Source organism: Rhinatrema bivittatum, chromosome 2, assembly GCF_901001135.1.
Source record: "Rhinatrema bivittatum chromosome 2, aRhiBiv1.1, whole genome shotgun sequence".
Lineage (NCBI taxonomy): Eukaryota > Metazoa > Chordata > Amphibia > Gymnophiona > Rhinatrematidae > Rhinatrema > Rhinatrema bivittatum.
In genome coordinates this window covers 460,973,085-460,990,520 of record NC_042616.1, presented here as the reverse complement: position 1 = coordinate 460,990,520, position 17,436 = coordinate 460,973,085, and the positions used below count along the sequence as shown (strand labels likewise).

Sequence of the window (17,436 nt, the reverse complement as noted above, 5' to 3'; positions counted from 1 at the left end):
AGTCCAAAAATTCAGGAAAAATAAAACACAGCTTTTCTGACAGTCCCAGCCATTCAAAAATGGTTATTCACTCTCCTATGTCTTTTGAGTACAGTCCCAATAAAGACTTTTCCCTCTCAGGCCTTGATACAGCCTTTTCCCTTGATTTAGGCACCACTGAATAATGGGACATTTCTCCTTGTCTCACACTCACTAGCAACAGACCTTCCCAGACAAGGGGAACTGTTCCTTCTAGCTGACCTGTGCCCTTACCAGAGAGAGTTTACAGATCTCTCTGTCAGATTCAAACAACAACAAAAAAAAAAAATGGAGCCCTTCTGTCTTCAGGACCTAGGTCTTTACTATTCCTCAGAACATCTGTTGAAAACTGAAAAACTCCTTTTAACAACTTCTCCTTATGACTCATTGGAGTAATCATAAATATGTACCCCAATTTCAGGGTGACAACCGAAATGTTCAGAGGGTCACACTCAGTCTTGGGGCCAAGTCTTAATTCACATTTGCCAATCTTTTCACACCAAGGTGTGGATTCATTCAAATGGCTGGCAGGCTGAACCATCAAGGCCCAAGGCAAAAGGTGGAAACCTCTTCACTCTGTGCTATTGATGGTACTTAAATGAAAGTGCAATGAATGGAAGAAGCAGGACACTCTGGTTGGGCATACCAGTTTTTACTTTCATCAACAACATCCATATCCCTGACTGGTGTATTTCCTTAAATTTCTCTCTGTGAAGGTAACCTCAGCACTGAGTCCTGAGATGTTCTTACCCTCCAAGGTTTGGAAAGATAAGTGTGTTCCAGGTAGGTGGGGATATCCTAAGTGTAGTGGGATGCCTTCCCAAACAGTACCTGAGGTTCCATGTGAACTCTCAGACCTTCAAAAACCAGTTTTACCCTGTGTTCCAGGATGAAGACTCCGGTGGGGGTCTCCAGATGACATCATACTTCTTACTCCCGATCTCCTCTCAGAATTATATAGTTGGATTTCTCTGGCCAAAAGGTCCTGTGGCCAGGAAAACTCAGATCTGCTCTTTCCCTGACCTCTGGGCAGGAAAGGTAGCAGAAGAAACTTCCTCCCAACTCAGAGAGAGGACATAACGACTTCTCAAAACTTCAACAGACAAACTCTCTCGTGGCAGGTCACCTCTGTCCCTCCACTGGCTGGGAAATGGCCACAGAGGATTTTACCTATTCCTGTCCTCTCCAAGACAAAGCCCTTTTCCTTCTCAAGCCAGAACCATGGATTCACAAATAATAAAAGATAAAAACTACAAAAATGACTTCAAAAAATAATTCACTGCATCCAAAAACCTGAGGCAAATCCTTCCAGGTAGGTTGTAAGTTGGACAGGGAAGAGCCTTTCCCTTGTTCCAAATGTCTCTAGCCATGAGGCTTATAACAGAAAACAGAAAATAAACAGCTCCTTCTCCTTTAAATGCCAACCAAAAATGCCACACCAACCTCAATACTTGCCTCCCCCCCCCCCCCTCCCTGGCCCCACCTCCTCTTGTACAATCAGGAGCTCATCATTGTAGCAAGCCTCAGTGGAGAAGCTGCTAAGAATGGTTCACCTCTCTCCTAACTCACTAACCTAGGGGGATCTCTATAGTCTCCCCCTCCCACAAAAAAAAAAATATGTGGACAGAACATGTGCACAGATTTTTTTTCAGAGACATAAACATGTTGTATAATACTATAGCAATGGAATAAGATGTCATAACCTGGTCTGACCATATAGGGGAGCTATAACCCCAGTGGAACCTGTGCCTTGATCAGACGTCAGACCCAGTCCTTCCACATTAGTTCACATAAAACTACAAACATCATTCCCCACAAAGTATTGATCACATAATACCTAGCTGGCTCTCCATGATGGAGAACCTTACCCAATCAACTTACACTTCTAAAGCATCAGACAGGTGTCTTTAACCTGGCAATGGGCACTACCAACTTGAACCCACACCCTTATCACAATACCAGAATATGGGAATAATATGGCAACTGGTAAGTACTTCCACTTGCAGTGGAGAGGGGGAGAAGACTGCTCTCTCTACTCCCTCCCAACATGCACTGTGGTAAAGAGACACATTGCTTAATAAGGAATCCTATAGATCCCTACAGATGTAACATTGTATATTTATCTATTACAGCTTAATTGCCTATGCAATTAAGATTAGGTTAGGGCTGTTCATCTTGGAGAAGAGACAGCTGAGGGGGGATATGATAGAGGTCTACAAAATCATGAAAGGACTTGATCAGATAAATGTAAAATGGTATTTACTCTTTTGGATAATACAAGGATTAGGGAGCACTCCATGAAGTTAGCAACTTAGCAAGTAGCACATATAAAATAAATTGGAGAAAATTCTTTTTCACTTAACACATAATTAAGTTCTGGAATTCTTTGCCAAAAAGAGATATAAATCTGGGTCCTTCACTGCTGGTTTATGAACCCAATGAATTTCAGTTTTGGTTGTATTAAGAGATGATTTGTTATCTTGCTTCCAACCAGAAATAGAAGAAAGGCACATATTAATCTGACCCACAGAGGTTGCCATATCAGTGTCCAAGGTAAAAAGATGTAAAGTAGAAGTGTTGGCTTTAGATACCCGAGATGGGTATAAGATAGACTGTGTGTTTGTCCATGTGTGTGTGTGTGTGTGTGTGTGTGTGTGTGTGTTTTCAGGTTTCCCATTTTACAATGTGTTTCTCTTGTGCTTTGTGTTTTATGTTATAGACTGCGTATTTCCGTGTATGTGAGATAAATGAACAACTCCTTCCCCAACCCCCTATCCTTCCTGTGCTAGAGATTGCTCTGTAATGTGTAGTGTTCAGATTTTGCAATTTCTTATTTCAGGTTCTGTAGAGTAGAGAACAAAGCTTATGAGTTGTGGAATACAGAGATGAGCTGTTTATGAAGGGAATGCTAATCACTCATGTTCCCTTCTGCCTAGAAGTGAGTCTGGGCAAACCAAAGCATACATTGAGGATGAAACAGTTTTTTTCCTATTTGATTTCCCAAATTTATACACCCCATCCTGTATAAGGTCAGTATAAATACATAGCTCTTTTTTACTACAAAGCCATGGTGCAGTTGTGGCCATGCCACTTCAGCTATCAACTATATAGTGAATCACTGTAATCTAAGCTTCTCCAGCGGATCTATAGCAAAATATCCTGAACTTCCTCATGACACCCTTTCACAGATGGCAGATCTTGACATTGAAATTTAGCTCCTGAAAATATTTCCACATCCAAGAAAGAAAAAGGATTGAACAAAGTACCATGAGACAGAAAAGTCTTTGCTCAGCTGAGTTACAGCAAAAATCAAAGGATGATACATGAGGGTGAAACAGCTGCCACTAAATATCGCGCAATACAATCGCAACTCTGTAGAAACAAACATCCAGTTCCACAGTAAATTGGCTACTGTGACAATATCATCCTGAAAAAAAACTTTCATACAGCATACTTTAAAAAGGCTCGTCCATGTTTTTCACCACACGTCCCAAACATGTTCCTCAGCAGAGCACCTTGAAAGTGGGTTCTCCAGGGCTGCTCCAATGCCTCAAATGACTGCACACTGCCATGCAGGAAATTTTGGTTCAGTTCCCAACCCTGGCTTCTGCTTCTCTGGCTGGCTGCAGCTGGGACCGCTGGAGAGGCTGTGTTCATGGTGCCTGGGGGAGGCAGATTCGTGGTGACAGGTACCAGGTTCTGTTAGGAGTCAAGGTCTGTAGCCTCTGAAGGACTGCCGCTGCAATGGCTGGAATGACTAAGTCAGGAAGATGAAATAAAATTAGAAGAAAAATTCTGGGTAATGGCAAATGATAGCTCTCGGCACTAAAGCCCAGCAGAGGCCTGCTTCAGCTCAAAAATACAGAGCAGGAAGAAACTTCTGGACCTTATAAAAAGTTAATCATCCTCTTGCTAATGCTGCACTGTAACCTCTTTATTCAATTAGGGCAGAGTGCTAGCAGTTGCAGTGCTTTTGGAGAAAAGTGGAATTTTTGTACATTGTGCTGTGCATAAGTTTTGGATCCTACACATATCCCTTCCTCAGATGTGACTGCAAGGTTGAAAGTCAAAAAAAAATAATTCTATCTAGAAAATAATAATAATTTAAAAAAAAATAAAAGCAATTCTATCTAGAAAATGTTGGGAGATGGGAATTCCTAAAGCAAAGCTATGGAGGAGGTGTCAAGCAGAGATTGGACTGGCGTCAATGAGTATCAATTAGAAGAAGTCTAGCCATGAGAGATGTTAGAAATACTGTGTACAGGACTGAGAGCAAAGTTGTTAAAGACTATAATAATAATGAACCATAAATGTAAAGTCTTGGTTCAGTCCTCTAAGTTTTCCCTAGAGGTACAATTTGGAAAAGATGCTTGATAAATCAGGCCTTTAGTGTGGATGCTGTAAACTCTTACCATCACACCCATCGCTACAGAGCACTACAGATGCACTGGATGCTAGAAGCATCTCAATTCAAGTCTAATCAGATCCCTCACAGATCCCCCCATTCCGTTCCTGCTGTCTCACGCATACTGATGGCATTTGTTTCTGCACTTCTTCCAGAGGCTGACAGAAAACCAGAAGAACTTGGAGATGTTGCGGCCACACAAGGGTTTATCAACTCTGCTGATTGTGTTGTCATCGGATTTTTCAAGGTTTGATAATATCATTTGCTTTGTATTATGCTAAAGAAGACAATGGGCCATATTCAATAACAACCTTTCCCAGGTACACACAGAATGGGGGAAAAAACATTTTTTTAATAAGATCCAATGTCTTGTAGAGTGGTTACTGAGTAAAAGTAAAATAAATGGCAACAACCAGGAACACAGCCCCCAGTCCTTACCATGAAATTTACTTCAGGCTCTTTGTTTCCATACTCTGAGGATATGAAACAGGGCTGGTTATAGAGGGGGGGGGGGCAATCAGGGCAATTGCCCTAGTACGCGTGGCAAAGCTGAGTGATGTCACTGAGGCAGAGCTTCATGGTACCTAGCACAGGCTGGGCCCATACCTTTGTTTTCGTCCTGGGCCCCAGTGTCTCTAACAATGGCCCTAACATGAAGAGACTAACCAGGTTACATTCCATGAAAACAGACAGGTATCAGCTGGAGCTTAGAAATGTATTATCCTTCCTGTTTTGAGATTAGTAATATTCACAGAAAATATATGGAAGATGCAATGATAAAAAGTAAATATTGCTTGGAGGTGGAGCAGGGAGAGGTACTAACTTTTACCTGGACAGCGGCCATTCCGGGGGAGAAGACGGGAGCCCGGCTCCAATGGTGAGCACAGCTGTTCCGAGTGCTTCCAGATACATCATCATGGAGGATCCGGCCAAGAGTCCTCAAAACCGGCCCTCCTGCAGCACGCAGTCGACGCCGGCGTGCTGCCTAAGCCACGTGCGCCAAAGGGGCACGTGGCTTTGGAAATTTTCCTGATTATTTGGAACTCAGAGAAAATATTCTGCTCTCCCTACTACCTCCACCTGCTCGGGTGAACCAAGTAAGAGATCCAAGAAATAACTGAAGTCGCCAGTTGTGTGTGAGTAGTGCCAGAAGGCACAGTTTTATTTCTTAAATGCCTCACTCTGTAAGAAAACAGAGGGCTAAAGAGAAAGAAGCCCTGCCGGGACTACATGCCTCTGCTCTGGGCCCAATGGACGCACACATACTCTGAGGTACGTTGAAACCAGGTGAAGTCTCGCTGAGTGAGGGAAGGGAGAAAGATTTACCCGACCCCTCTCTTGAGTTATGCCCCATCCTTTCTCCAGTAGAGCGGATGCCCCCAAGTAATCCCACAGAGATGAGGCCTCAAATCCAAACCCCTGAGTTACTGTAGTTGGGTGTTACCCAGACTACAGGTGATCAAGGAAGAGGAGAAACATCACAGGCCATTTCTAGTCTCTCCATACTTTCATCTGATATTGGGGGTGGAATCAGATGTACGGTGCTAGAGAAGGAACCTGGCGAGAATTATGTATTTCCTTAGCTTTTGAAAGCCGATTTGATAAAACCAAATGTTATTTCCTTAGACTATCTGTGACGCTATCCAGGCTTTAAATTCCAACATACATAATCAGATGGCTCCTATGTATACATACTTGGGAAAAATGGACATAAGAATTGGGAATATGGAAAAGGAAATAGCTGTTGATAAATAGAGTATTACTAAAATTAAATCAGATTTGGAGAGTAATTTATCTTTTCAAAATGCTTTAATGAAGGATAATCAAATATTGAACAGCAGATTAGAAAATATGGAAAATGTATTAAAAGGGAAAACCTTCGGTTTATTAATTTTCATGAGTCCGTTTATTTATTTTTATTTTATTTAAATCTTTTTCTATACCATCATTAAGGTGGGTACCGTCACAACGGTTTACATAAAGGCACATAAAGAAATGCTATTGTAATCTTACATTTTACATGGGTGCCATATGGTTCGGTAACAGTTTTTAAGCAAGATTAATTATTAAATGAGGTTGAAAAAACATGTCTAGTTCAATTATATAGCAGTTTGAGTACAGGACTCATGCTCTAATTGTAGCTTTATCCTTTACTGCAGAGTTCACTTTCGGGTGGATTTTAAATGCCCTGCTCACGTAAATCCGGCCGGATTTACGCGAGCAGGGCCCTCGCGCGCCGGCGCACCTATTTTGCATAGGCCGCTGGCGCGCGCAGAGCCCCAGGACGCGCGTAAGTCCCGGGGCTTTTTTAAGGAGGCATGTCGGGGGCGTGTCGGGGGCGTCACCAAATGACGCGGCGTTTCGGGGGCGTGACGCAGCATTTGAGGGGGCGGGCCTGGGGGCGTGGTTTCGGCCTGGGGGCATTCCGGTGGCGTGACCGTGCCCTCCAGAACAGCCCCCGGGTCGGGTCTCGGCGCGCCAGCAGCCCGCTGGCGCGCGCGGATTTACATCTGCCTCCGGCAGGCGTAAATCCATGGATAAAGGTGGGGGGGGGTTTAGATAGGGCCGGGGGGTGGGTTAGGTAGGGGAAGGGAGGGGAAGGTGAGGGGAGGGCGAAAGAAAGTTCCCTCCGAGGCCGCTCCGATTTTGGAGCGGCCTCGGAGGGAACGGAGGCAGGCTGCGCGGATCGGCGCACGCAGGCTGCCCAAAATCGGCAGCCTTGCACGCGCCGATCCCAGATTTTATAAGATACGCGCGGCTATGCACGTATCTTATAAAATCCAGCGTACTTTTGTTGGCGCCAGGTGCGCCAACAAAAGTACGCGATCGTGCTATTTTTTAAAATCTACCCCTTAAAAACTACACACTTAGGGGTAGATTTTAAAAAATAGCGCGATCGCGTACTTTTGTTGGCGCCCCCGACACGCCTCCTTAAAAAAGCCCCGGGACTTACGTGCATCCCGGGGCTCTGCGTGCGCCAGCGGCCTATGCAAAATAGGCGCGCCGGCGCATGAGGGCCCTGCTCGCATAAATCCGGCCGGATTTACGCGAGCAGGGCATTTAAAATCCACCCGTAAGTGATTACTGTTGTGTGGTTGGGTGTTTCTTGTTCGTACCATGCACTTCCCTGGTTTCATTCTCCCTTCTCTTTTTGAAAAGCTTGTTTAAAGAGCCAGGTTTTTAGGTTTTTCCTAAATGTTTTGTTTTCTCTTTGTAATCTTAACTCCAATGGCATGGAGTTCCATAGTATGGGACCTGCTAATGATAATGCTCTCTCTCTTACCTGTGTTAGTCTCGCTGTTTTGACTGATGGAATGGTTAGTAGTGCTTTGTTGGCTGATCTTAGGTTTCTGTTGGGGATGTGTACGCGAAGGGCAGTGTTAAGCCAGTCTGCGTTTTCATTGTGTATTAATTTGTGTATGGTGCATAGTGTTTTGTACTGTATTCTTTGTTCAATGGGAAGCCAGTGTAGTTCGGCCAGTGTTTCAGTGATGTGATCATTTTTGCTTTTGCCAGTTAATACTCTTGCAGCTGTGTTTTGCAGGATTTGTAGTGGTCTTAGGGAGGTATATGGTAAACCTAGAAGAAGGGTATTGCAATAGTCGGTGCTTGCGAATATTAGCGCTTGCAGTACTGATCGAAAGTTGGCGGTTGTTAGAAGTGGTTTTCAGTTTTCAGTTTATATCACTGAAGGAGATGTGGAAAAATTACATGTTAGAAATCTTAAAGATCCCAGATCAAGCTTTACCTGTAACATCGAGAATTTATTATATACCACCTAGTAAAGATAGAATAGCTATAGATGGTAAAGAGAGGAAAAACACTACTATAATAGATCCCCTAAAGATAAATTTAATGGAAATATCAGAAACATCCCAGAAAGACCAGATTATTCCTGCTACTTTAGTAGTTTTGTTTCTACTTGAGGCAGATAAAGAATGGACATTAATAATATTTTTCCGACATAGATCAGAGAGTTTCCTGGGTCTAAAGGTAAATATCTTTCCAGACTTTTCGAAGACTACACAAAAAAGAAGAAAACACAACAGTTTTTGCTATTGAGACCCAGGGTTCTGGAAATAGGCACCACGTTTTTGCTTAAATTTCCCTGTAAGTTTCTCATAAAATACCAATTATTATCAAATGTTTTTCTACAACCTAACCACCTTACTAATCACGTTACCAGCTTTTCTTGTGGGTAAAAATTCCTTATCAGGAAGTTCCTCTCCTATTGAGTGAGTGCAAAGTATGATATATAGTCTGCTATGTGAAATAACGTACTTAATATCAATATGAAAGCTTCGCTTTCCATTCAAATGTAAATTGTTAGATACAATTTCTTTCCTTTAGGTTTAAGTCTTGTGATCTCTGATTGTGGACTTTGATTTGAGCTGCTAATAGTTTAAGTTATATAATTCATGTATGAATCAATACGTTATATGATGGTATCAATTACTAGGATATATCTCTGTTTTCAAACAAGAATTCTTTTCTTGATTATAATTCATTTAAATTCAATAAAATATAAATTTAAAAAAAAAGTAAATATTGCTGAAATTAAAAGTAGAGAGGATTCGTACAATGTAGTAGAAAGAGAACACAAAATAAGAGAATGTTGGGAACATTACACAAAAGAGAGGCAAATCTAATGCATACACAAATCGAGACAGAACGGAACAATTAAAAATTCATCTGTCATCTTTATTTCATTTATTTATAGATTTATAGTCAATTTAAATTAAAGAATCCATGACCAGACCTCACCTGGGGAACAATTCTCTTCTATTATGGTTTCATTCATTTGGGGACAGGATTCATCTTTCTTTGCTTTGTTACCACACAGTGCAGTTTCTTCTAAGAGGTATGAGTAGATATTTGAAGTGATGATTAGTAATGCTTGATAAATTTTCTTTGGAGCTCTCGGTCTCTTTTATATTTGCAAATATAGTTCATTTCAGTTTTATGCACAGGCTTGGGAATTACAATTCATATGCACACAACCATAGAAACATAGAACATAAGAACATAAGAAATTGCCATGCTAGGTCAGACCTAGGGTCCATCAAGCCCTGCATTCTGTTTCCAACAGAGGCCAAACCAGGCCACAAGAACCTGGCAATTACCCAAACACTAAGAAGATCCCATGCTACTGATGCAATTAATAGAAGTGGCTATTCCCTAAGTAAACTTGATTATAGCAGTTAATGGACTTCTCCTCCAAGAACTTATCTAAACATTTTTTGAACCCAGCTACACTAACTGCACTAACCACATCCTTTGGCAACAAATTCCAGAGCTTTATTGTGCGTTGAATGAAAAAGAATTTTCTCCAATTAATCTTAAATGTGCTACTTGCTAATTTCATGGAATGCCCCCTAGTCCTTCTATTATTCGAAAGTGTAAATAACCGATTCACATCTACTCGTTCAAGACCTCTCATGATCTTAAAGACCTCTATCATATCCCCCCTCAGCTGTCTCTTCTCCAAGCTGAACAGTCCTAACCTCTTCAGCCTTTCCTCATAGGGGAGCTGTTCCATCCCCTTTATCATTTTGGTTGCCCTTCTCTGTACCTTCTCCATCGCAATTATATCTTATTTGAGATGCGACGACCAGAATTGTACACAGTATTCAAGGTGTGGTCTCACCTTGGAGCGATATAGAGGCATTATGACATTTTCCATTTTATTCACCATTCCCTTCCTAATAATTCCTAACATTCTGTTTGCTTTTTCGACTGCTGCAGCAGAAAAGGAACAACGGTCCATCCAGTCTGTCCAGCAAGCTTCCCATGTATCTTCCGCACCGTGCAGCAGCAACTTGGGAAGCAGCAAGCTTCCCAAGTATCTGCCGCACCGTGCAGGTTATCTCCATGTATCAGTCAGTTTTGCTTGACGTGCTTTGCTTATGGACTTTGCCATAGAAGCAGTTCTGTGTTTTTCCCTTAATGTCTGCGCATCCGTACCCCAGACTGTAAAAAAGTCATGGCTCGTGTTGGTTGTCTCTGAATTCAAATTTCTCTTTCTTTCAGCTCCTACCTCCCTCCTTTGAAGTAGAGAATGATGTTGCAGTTGCATCAAATGCATCAAAGCTTATTGCTTAAGGGTAGTAATCCCATGCCTTCTATTAAGGGTAGTAACTGCAGTTCTGTGCTGGTTACCCTCATGCATATCAGTTCCGCAGACCATAAAAGTTGGGGGCTGTCTAAATCCAGTTCCCCTTTTCTCCTTCCATTGAAGCAGAAAGCAATGTTGGAGTTGCATCAAAAGAATCAAGGCTTAGTGGTTAAGAGTGGTAACTGCCACACCAGACAGTTTCCTTTAGGACTTGGCAATAGAAGCAGTCCTGTGCTTTTTCCCTTATGTCTCCTTTTAGGTATCTGAAGGTCTGAATCATATTTCTCCTTCACCTCCTCTCTTCCAGGGAATACATATTCAGATACTTCAGCCTCTCCTCATAGTTCTTCCGATAGAGACCCCACACAATTTTCATTGCCTTTCTCTGGATCGCCTCCATCCTGTCTCTATCCTTTAGGAGATATGGGCTCTAGTACTGAACACAGTACTCCAGGTGAGGCCTCACCAAGGACCTGTACAAGGACATTATCACCTCCTTTTTCTTACTGGTTATTCCTCTCTCTTTGCAACTCAGCATTTTTATGGCTGTTACATGCGTAGCCTTTTGAAAATCCGGCCCATTGGTCTTTCACCCCCCATTACATACAGCTCTTTTGGATGTTATAAAATCAGGGGTTGGCATGCACAAGGGTGTGCTCAGTTGTGCACCTTGCACGCGACGAGCCGCGCTGCCTTCCCCTGTTCCCTACCCCCCCCACCCCACCTTCCCTTCCCCTACCTCCCCTGCTCTTTCCCTCCTACCTTTTTCTTTTTTTTCCTTTTGTTTCAAAACTTACTTCAGCCCTGGCATGCGATCCCTGGTACAGCAGCAAATGGCCGCTGTGCTGGGAGCCCCTGATCCCGCCCTGCCCCCCGGACCGCCCCACCCCTTTTTGCAAGCCCCAGGACTTACACGCATCTCGGAACTTTATGCGCGTCGCCGGGCCTTTTGAAAATAGGCCTGGCGCGTTTAAGACCGGTTACATGCGTAGCCTTTTGAAAATCCGGCCCATTGGTCTTTCACCCCCCATCACATACAGCTCTTTTGGATTACCGCATCCCAGATGCATGACTCTGCACTTCTTTGCATTGAATCCCAGCTCCCAAATCTTTGATCACTCTTCCAGCTTTCTTAAATCACTTTTCATTCTACTCTTTCAGACAAAAAAAAACACATTTTGAGTATTTTTATTGCTTTAAATGATAAGATCTACAATGTTTAAAAATATATACTGTGTAAAATATAAGAAAAACTCACTCGATAGTGACTTTTTTCTGTTGTATTTTTGTGGCAGTCTCTCAAGTTTTGTACATATGCATAAAACCAATAGGAATCTGTCTGCTCACTTGTCCCAACATGTCACTGTATCATAATAACAAGCTGTTGTTGATGCTGGTTAATTCTTGTCATCTGTTTGCTGTCTTCCCTCTTCCAACATCTTCAGTTTTGCTGACAACAGATGTGCAGGTATCTGCATCCATGAGTTTGGCGTACATTGGCTCATTATTATCTATGGCTAGAAATGGCTCAAAATCATGGGGTTGTATTCCCGGCAGGCCTGCTGATGCTTCTTGCTAGAGATGTGAATCGTGTCCTCGATCGTCTTAACGATCGATTTCGGCTGGGAGGGGGAGGGAATCGTATTGTTGCCGTTTGGAGGGGTAAAATATCGTGAAAAATCGTAAAATCGTGAGCCGGCACATTAAAACCCCCCTAAAACCCACCCCCGACCCTTTAAATTAAATCTCCCACCCTCCCGAACCCCCCCCCAAATGACTTAAATAACCTGGGTGTCCAGCGGCGGTCCGGAACGGCAGCGGTCCGGAACAGGCTCCTGCTATTGAATCTTGTTGTCTTCAGCCGGCGCCATTTTGGAAAATGGCGCCGAAAAATGGCGGCGGCCATAGACCAACACGATTCCACGGCAGGAGGTCCTTCCGGACCCCCGCTGGACTTTTGGCAAGTCTTGTGGGGGTCAGGAGGCCCCCCCCCAAGCTGGCCAAAAGTTCCTGGAGGTCCAGCGGGGGTCAGGGAGCGATTTCCCGCCGCGAATCGTTTCCGTACGGAAAATGGCGCCGGCAGGAGATCGACTGCAGGAGGTCTTCAGCGAGGGTTCCGGCGCCTCGCTGAACGACCTCCTGCAGTCGATCTCCTGCCGGCGCCATTTTCCGTACGGAAAACGATTTGCGGCGGGAAATCGCTCCCTGACCCCCGCTGGACCTCCAGGAACTTTTGGCCAGCTTGGGGGGGGCCTCCTGACCCCCACAAGACTTGCCAAAAGTCCAGCGGGGGTCCGGCAGGACCTCCTGCCGTGGAATCGTGTTGGTCTATGGCCGCCGCCATTTTTCGGCGCCATTTTGGAAAATGGCGCCGGCTGAAGACAACAAGATTCAATAGCAGGAGCCCGTTCCGGACCGCTGCCGTTCCGGACCGCCGCTGGACACCCAGGTTATTTAAGTCATTTGGGGGGGGGTTCGGGAGGGTGGGGGATTTAATTTAAAGGGTCGGGGGTGGGTTTTAGGGGGTTTTAGTGTGCCAGCTCACGATTCTAACGATTTATAACGATAAATCATTAGAATCTCTATTGTATTGTGTTCCATAACGGTTTAAGACGATATTAAAATTATCGGACGATAATTTTAATCGTCGAAAAACGATTCACATCCCTACTTCTTGCTATAGCTATGCAGCAGCAAATTCCTCCAGTATGTCAGCTGCCAGTACATATAACCACTTTCTTCCGGAAACAGTTTTGGGGGAAAATGTCAGAAGTAACATCAGTAAAGGACTAGTTAATGTGGTAAATGGCATCAAAATGTGAAAGAATTGCATTGTGGTGCTAAAAGCTACCTCAGAACTGTCAATTTGTGTTTCAAGCTTTGTAATGACATTGCTATCTTCAGTACTGCTTGCCCTTGAAGTTACGTATGACTCCATGATGCATGTGCTGAATTATGGATGTGCTGACAGGCAATAAGGGGGAAAAGTGTCATATTCAATAAGGTTATTTCTTCATGTACTGGTCATAAATCTACAGTCATGCCAGTTTTCCTCCTCTGGTGCTCCAGGTGCTTGTCCATTCTCCTAAGTCAACAAACAATTCAGATGTCATCTATGAGTTTCATTGCTGAATGTTCTGCAGGCAGTACAGGCAAATCTACATATGTCATAAACTATTTAAGCTTATGCTTTATATCTGAGCCTTTCAGAATAAAACTCCTCCCATTTGTCTTGGTTAATAGGTTTTTTATTAATGTGTTTTATTAAGTCTATCACAATAAATTTATTACAACAAACTTAATGATTGTCTGATATTAAAAGGATTACATATCCAGCAATTCTCTCAAAAAGGAAAATTTACTTTTGTGCTCATAAAATTAATAACAAATAACGATGCACTGTCTATGTTCTCTGAGGGATATAATATTGATATCACTAATACACGATATCACCTCGTATATTAAATCTCAACTGATCTATTACATCTAAATAGTCTCACATGATAAGCGGGTCTACTCATGACGACCGTATATACAGCCAGTAAAGTTTAGTAAAACGCCAGACGACATTAACGACCAGGATATAACATTACATCCCCTGATGAAGGATCTTTGATTCGAAATAAGGCCCTGTTGGGACATGGATATGAGACATGGACATATAAGAAGATAAGTTTTGGAAATTCAATTCATGTTTTCAGCCTTCGGCTAACATTTAAAAAGTGTCGGTGTTTTTGGGAGAGGTTCGGCGTTTTGAAAGAAATTTGAGCTACAGTTAAAAGTAGTTAGTGGCTTACACCACAATTTACAAAATAGCTCTGATTCAACATATTGATTTAAAATTCAAACACCGTAAACACATATTAAAATATAGCATACTAATTTCACACGCTAAGCATAAGTACAAAACAATCGCAGATGGGAGGAGGTTGGTTAATGATTAAAATTATAAACACTGCTGGATGCGGTGATATATAAAATTATATGAAACCTTCCTCTTCTCTCCTCAAAAATTTTTTGTTTCATAAAATTAATAAGGCATTAGCATACCAGATTAATTTAAACTTGCACTTTACTAATTTAAAATATTCTAATCCATCTGATAGGAACTTAAAATGCCCAAACATTACAAATGTAGACAATTCTCAGGATCACATCTGCTGCTCCGGTGTTTCTGCTGTTCCAATGTCTCTGGACTCATGCTGCCCTGACTTTGGTAATATACAGCACTTTGCCTGAGATGGGCATAATCACAGCTTTATGAGAAAAGCAGCAATTGCATGGTTCTGAAATGCTATGATGCAAAGTGGCACAGGTGGGGTTTGTCCGTATCTGTTCCCATTGGTGTTCATGGTGTGTTGCTTTGTTCTTCTTTCGAGCAAAACTTCAACACCCCCCACTGACCCTACAACATCGTTCAAATACAAACTGCTCACAACAGTTAGAGATCTCGGAGTCACCTTGGACAAGAAATTAAATTTTAAATATCATATCAACACTCTGATAAAAAAAAGGTTTCTACAAACTACAAATCCTTAAAAAACTCCAACCCTTGCTACATCCTCCAGATTACTGGACAGTGCTACAATCCCTCCTCTTCACCAAGTTAGATTACTGCAATTCCCTCCTAATAGGCCTTCCCGCTGCCACCCTCAAGCCCCTCCAGCTCCTTCAGAATGCAGCCGCAAGACCACTAACTAATAGCAAAAAAAAACAGATCACATCACACCCCTACTCAAACAACGCCACTGGCTACCTGTTCCATTCAGATCTCAATATAAGATCTTCATGCTCATCCACAAAGCAATCCACAATGACAAGACCAGATGGCTCCAAGAACCACTTCACCCCTGCATCCCGACAAGGAACCTCTGCTCATCCAACACAGGTTTACTTACAACTTCCTCATTAAGGAAGTTCATCGAGTCTCCACAAGAGAATGCGCTGCATCAATAGCAGGCCCCCACATCTGGAACAACCTCCCAGCTCCTCTCAGAACTCACCCCTCTATACCTTCCTTCAGAAAGAGTCTCAAAACGTAGCTCTTTAGAAAAGCATTCCCTACAGAAAACTAACTCCCGGCTCCCTGTCCCCCTTCCCTGGCTCAGCCAGCTCCCCCCTCCCCCCCCACTCTGCCTCTGTACATAGCAAGTTTAAACTCAGAACTTATTTACTGTTAGTAAAGTTATTATGTAAAGCAAGTTTTTCTTTATATTTACTCGGTTAATTTGTTATACTGTATATGCCACCTGAAGGCTCGCCCTTTGACATCCTGTTGTATGTAAACCGGTGTGATATTTTGAATCGAATATCAGTATAGAAAAATAAATAAATAAATATTACAGGCTTTAATTTAATTCATTAATGCAAATTAATTAGCTTCAAGATGCACAATATGATTGGTCCAGTTCATCTATTTTTTTTACAGACAGTTGTTTCAGCTTGCGGGCAGCTGTAAATTCACCACATGGCTTCTGGAAGACATATCCAGCAAAGCTCTCTGTTTCAATGGCAGGGGAGAAAGACTGATACTTCACGCATATCCAGCATAGCTCTCTGCTTCAATGGCAGGGGAGAAAGTCTGATACTTCATTTTCAATGCATATTCAGCATAGCTCTCTGCTTCAATGGCAGGGGAGAAAGTCTGATACTTCACTTTCAATGCATATTCAGCATAGCTCTCTGCTTCAACGGCAGGGGGAATGAAGAAAAGAGGATCTATATACAGACAACAACCAACAAGGACTGAATTACATAGTCTGGGTAAACAAATAAGCATGGGTGTAACTTGCTTATTGCGGCGGTTACTACCCCTAACTAGTTAAGCTAGATATTTCACTTAGATGCAGTTCCAACACTGCTCTCTACATTAATGGTGGGGGTGGAAGGGAAATAGAACCAAAAGGTTACTAAGAGCCAAGAGTAACAGATAAGTATGAGAAAAAAAAAATGTGAAACTTGCTGGGCAGACTGGATGGGCCGTTTGGTCTTCTTCTGCCATCATTTCTATGTTTCTATGTTCTATGTTTCTCATCATAAGTCCTTTAACTCTGATGGGCTGATTTGTTGGAAGAGCCATAAAAATTAGACTTACTTGCCAGTTTGGTGTACAGGAAAACAGTTTTTGTTTGTCCTTTATTCAGGAGAATGGTCTAGTGTCACAGACTGCTTTGTGATAGACTCCAGGTTCAGTCAACGCACAAAACATTTGTTAGAAGTTTTCATTTGGCCTTGCTCCTACAACAGTGCATCCATATTGATACCCTTTAAGTAGTGATGCTTGTTTAACTTGTCAATCATAAAAAAAAAATGTTTCACTTCCATCAGCATTAGCACAAACAGAGGAGATAGAGATTTAATGGACGATAATCACAGGTTTGTTGTGAAAGAGGAGGTGCTGCTGCTAGGGGATTTTAATCTATTAGATGTTGATTGGGACATCCCAACTGCAGTATCTTCTACAAGCAGGGAGATCCTGGATTCTCTGAAAGGAGAACGGTTCTGTCAACTGGTAACAGAACCCACACAGGAGGAGGAGATAATAGACCTGATGCTTACCAACAGGGGCATTATTTCTGTTGTTGTTAACTTAACTGGCTAACTCTAGACATGCTATATTATGCCATGACAAGTAACCCCAGGAACCAAATTATCCCTTGTGTATCCGGGCTTACCCTGAGATGAGGTCAAAGATTCAGTTCTGTCCAAGGCAAGGCAGTCTCTTAGGTTGTGCAGTGGTCAGCAGTCCTGGGTAACAGTATGAATACTGGAACCCTGCATACAGGAGGCACAGATGCAGAGGTGCTGCATACAGGGCAGAGGTGCTGAACGCCCCAACAAACACAGTGCCTCTTCCCTTCTCAGAGCCCGCATTCTTACTAATATTTAATAAATGCAT

The 17,436-nt window shown here is 42.7% G+C and overlaps 1 protein-coding gene across 1 annotated transcript in view; it reads left to right on the top strand.

The window, feature by feature from the left end:
* The window catches only part of ERP27 (endoplasmic reticulum protein 27), a 111,684-nt gene that overhangs the window by 18,269 nt on the left and 75,979 nt on the right, over window positions 1–17,436 (top strand). Inside the window, exon 2 of the mRNA XM_029590475.1 lies at window positions 4,579–4,670. Coding sequence (XP_029446335.1) covers window positions 4,579–4,670 — 92 coding nt within the window. The remainder of the gene's footprint in view (window positions 1–4,578; window positions 4,671–17,436) is intronic.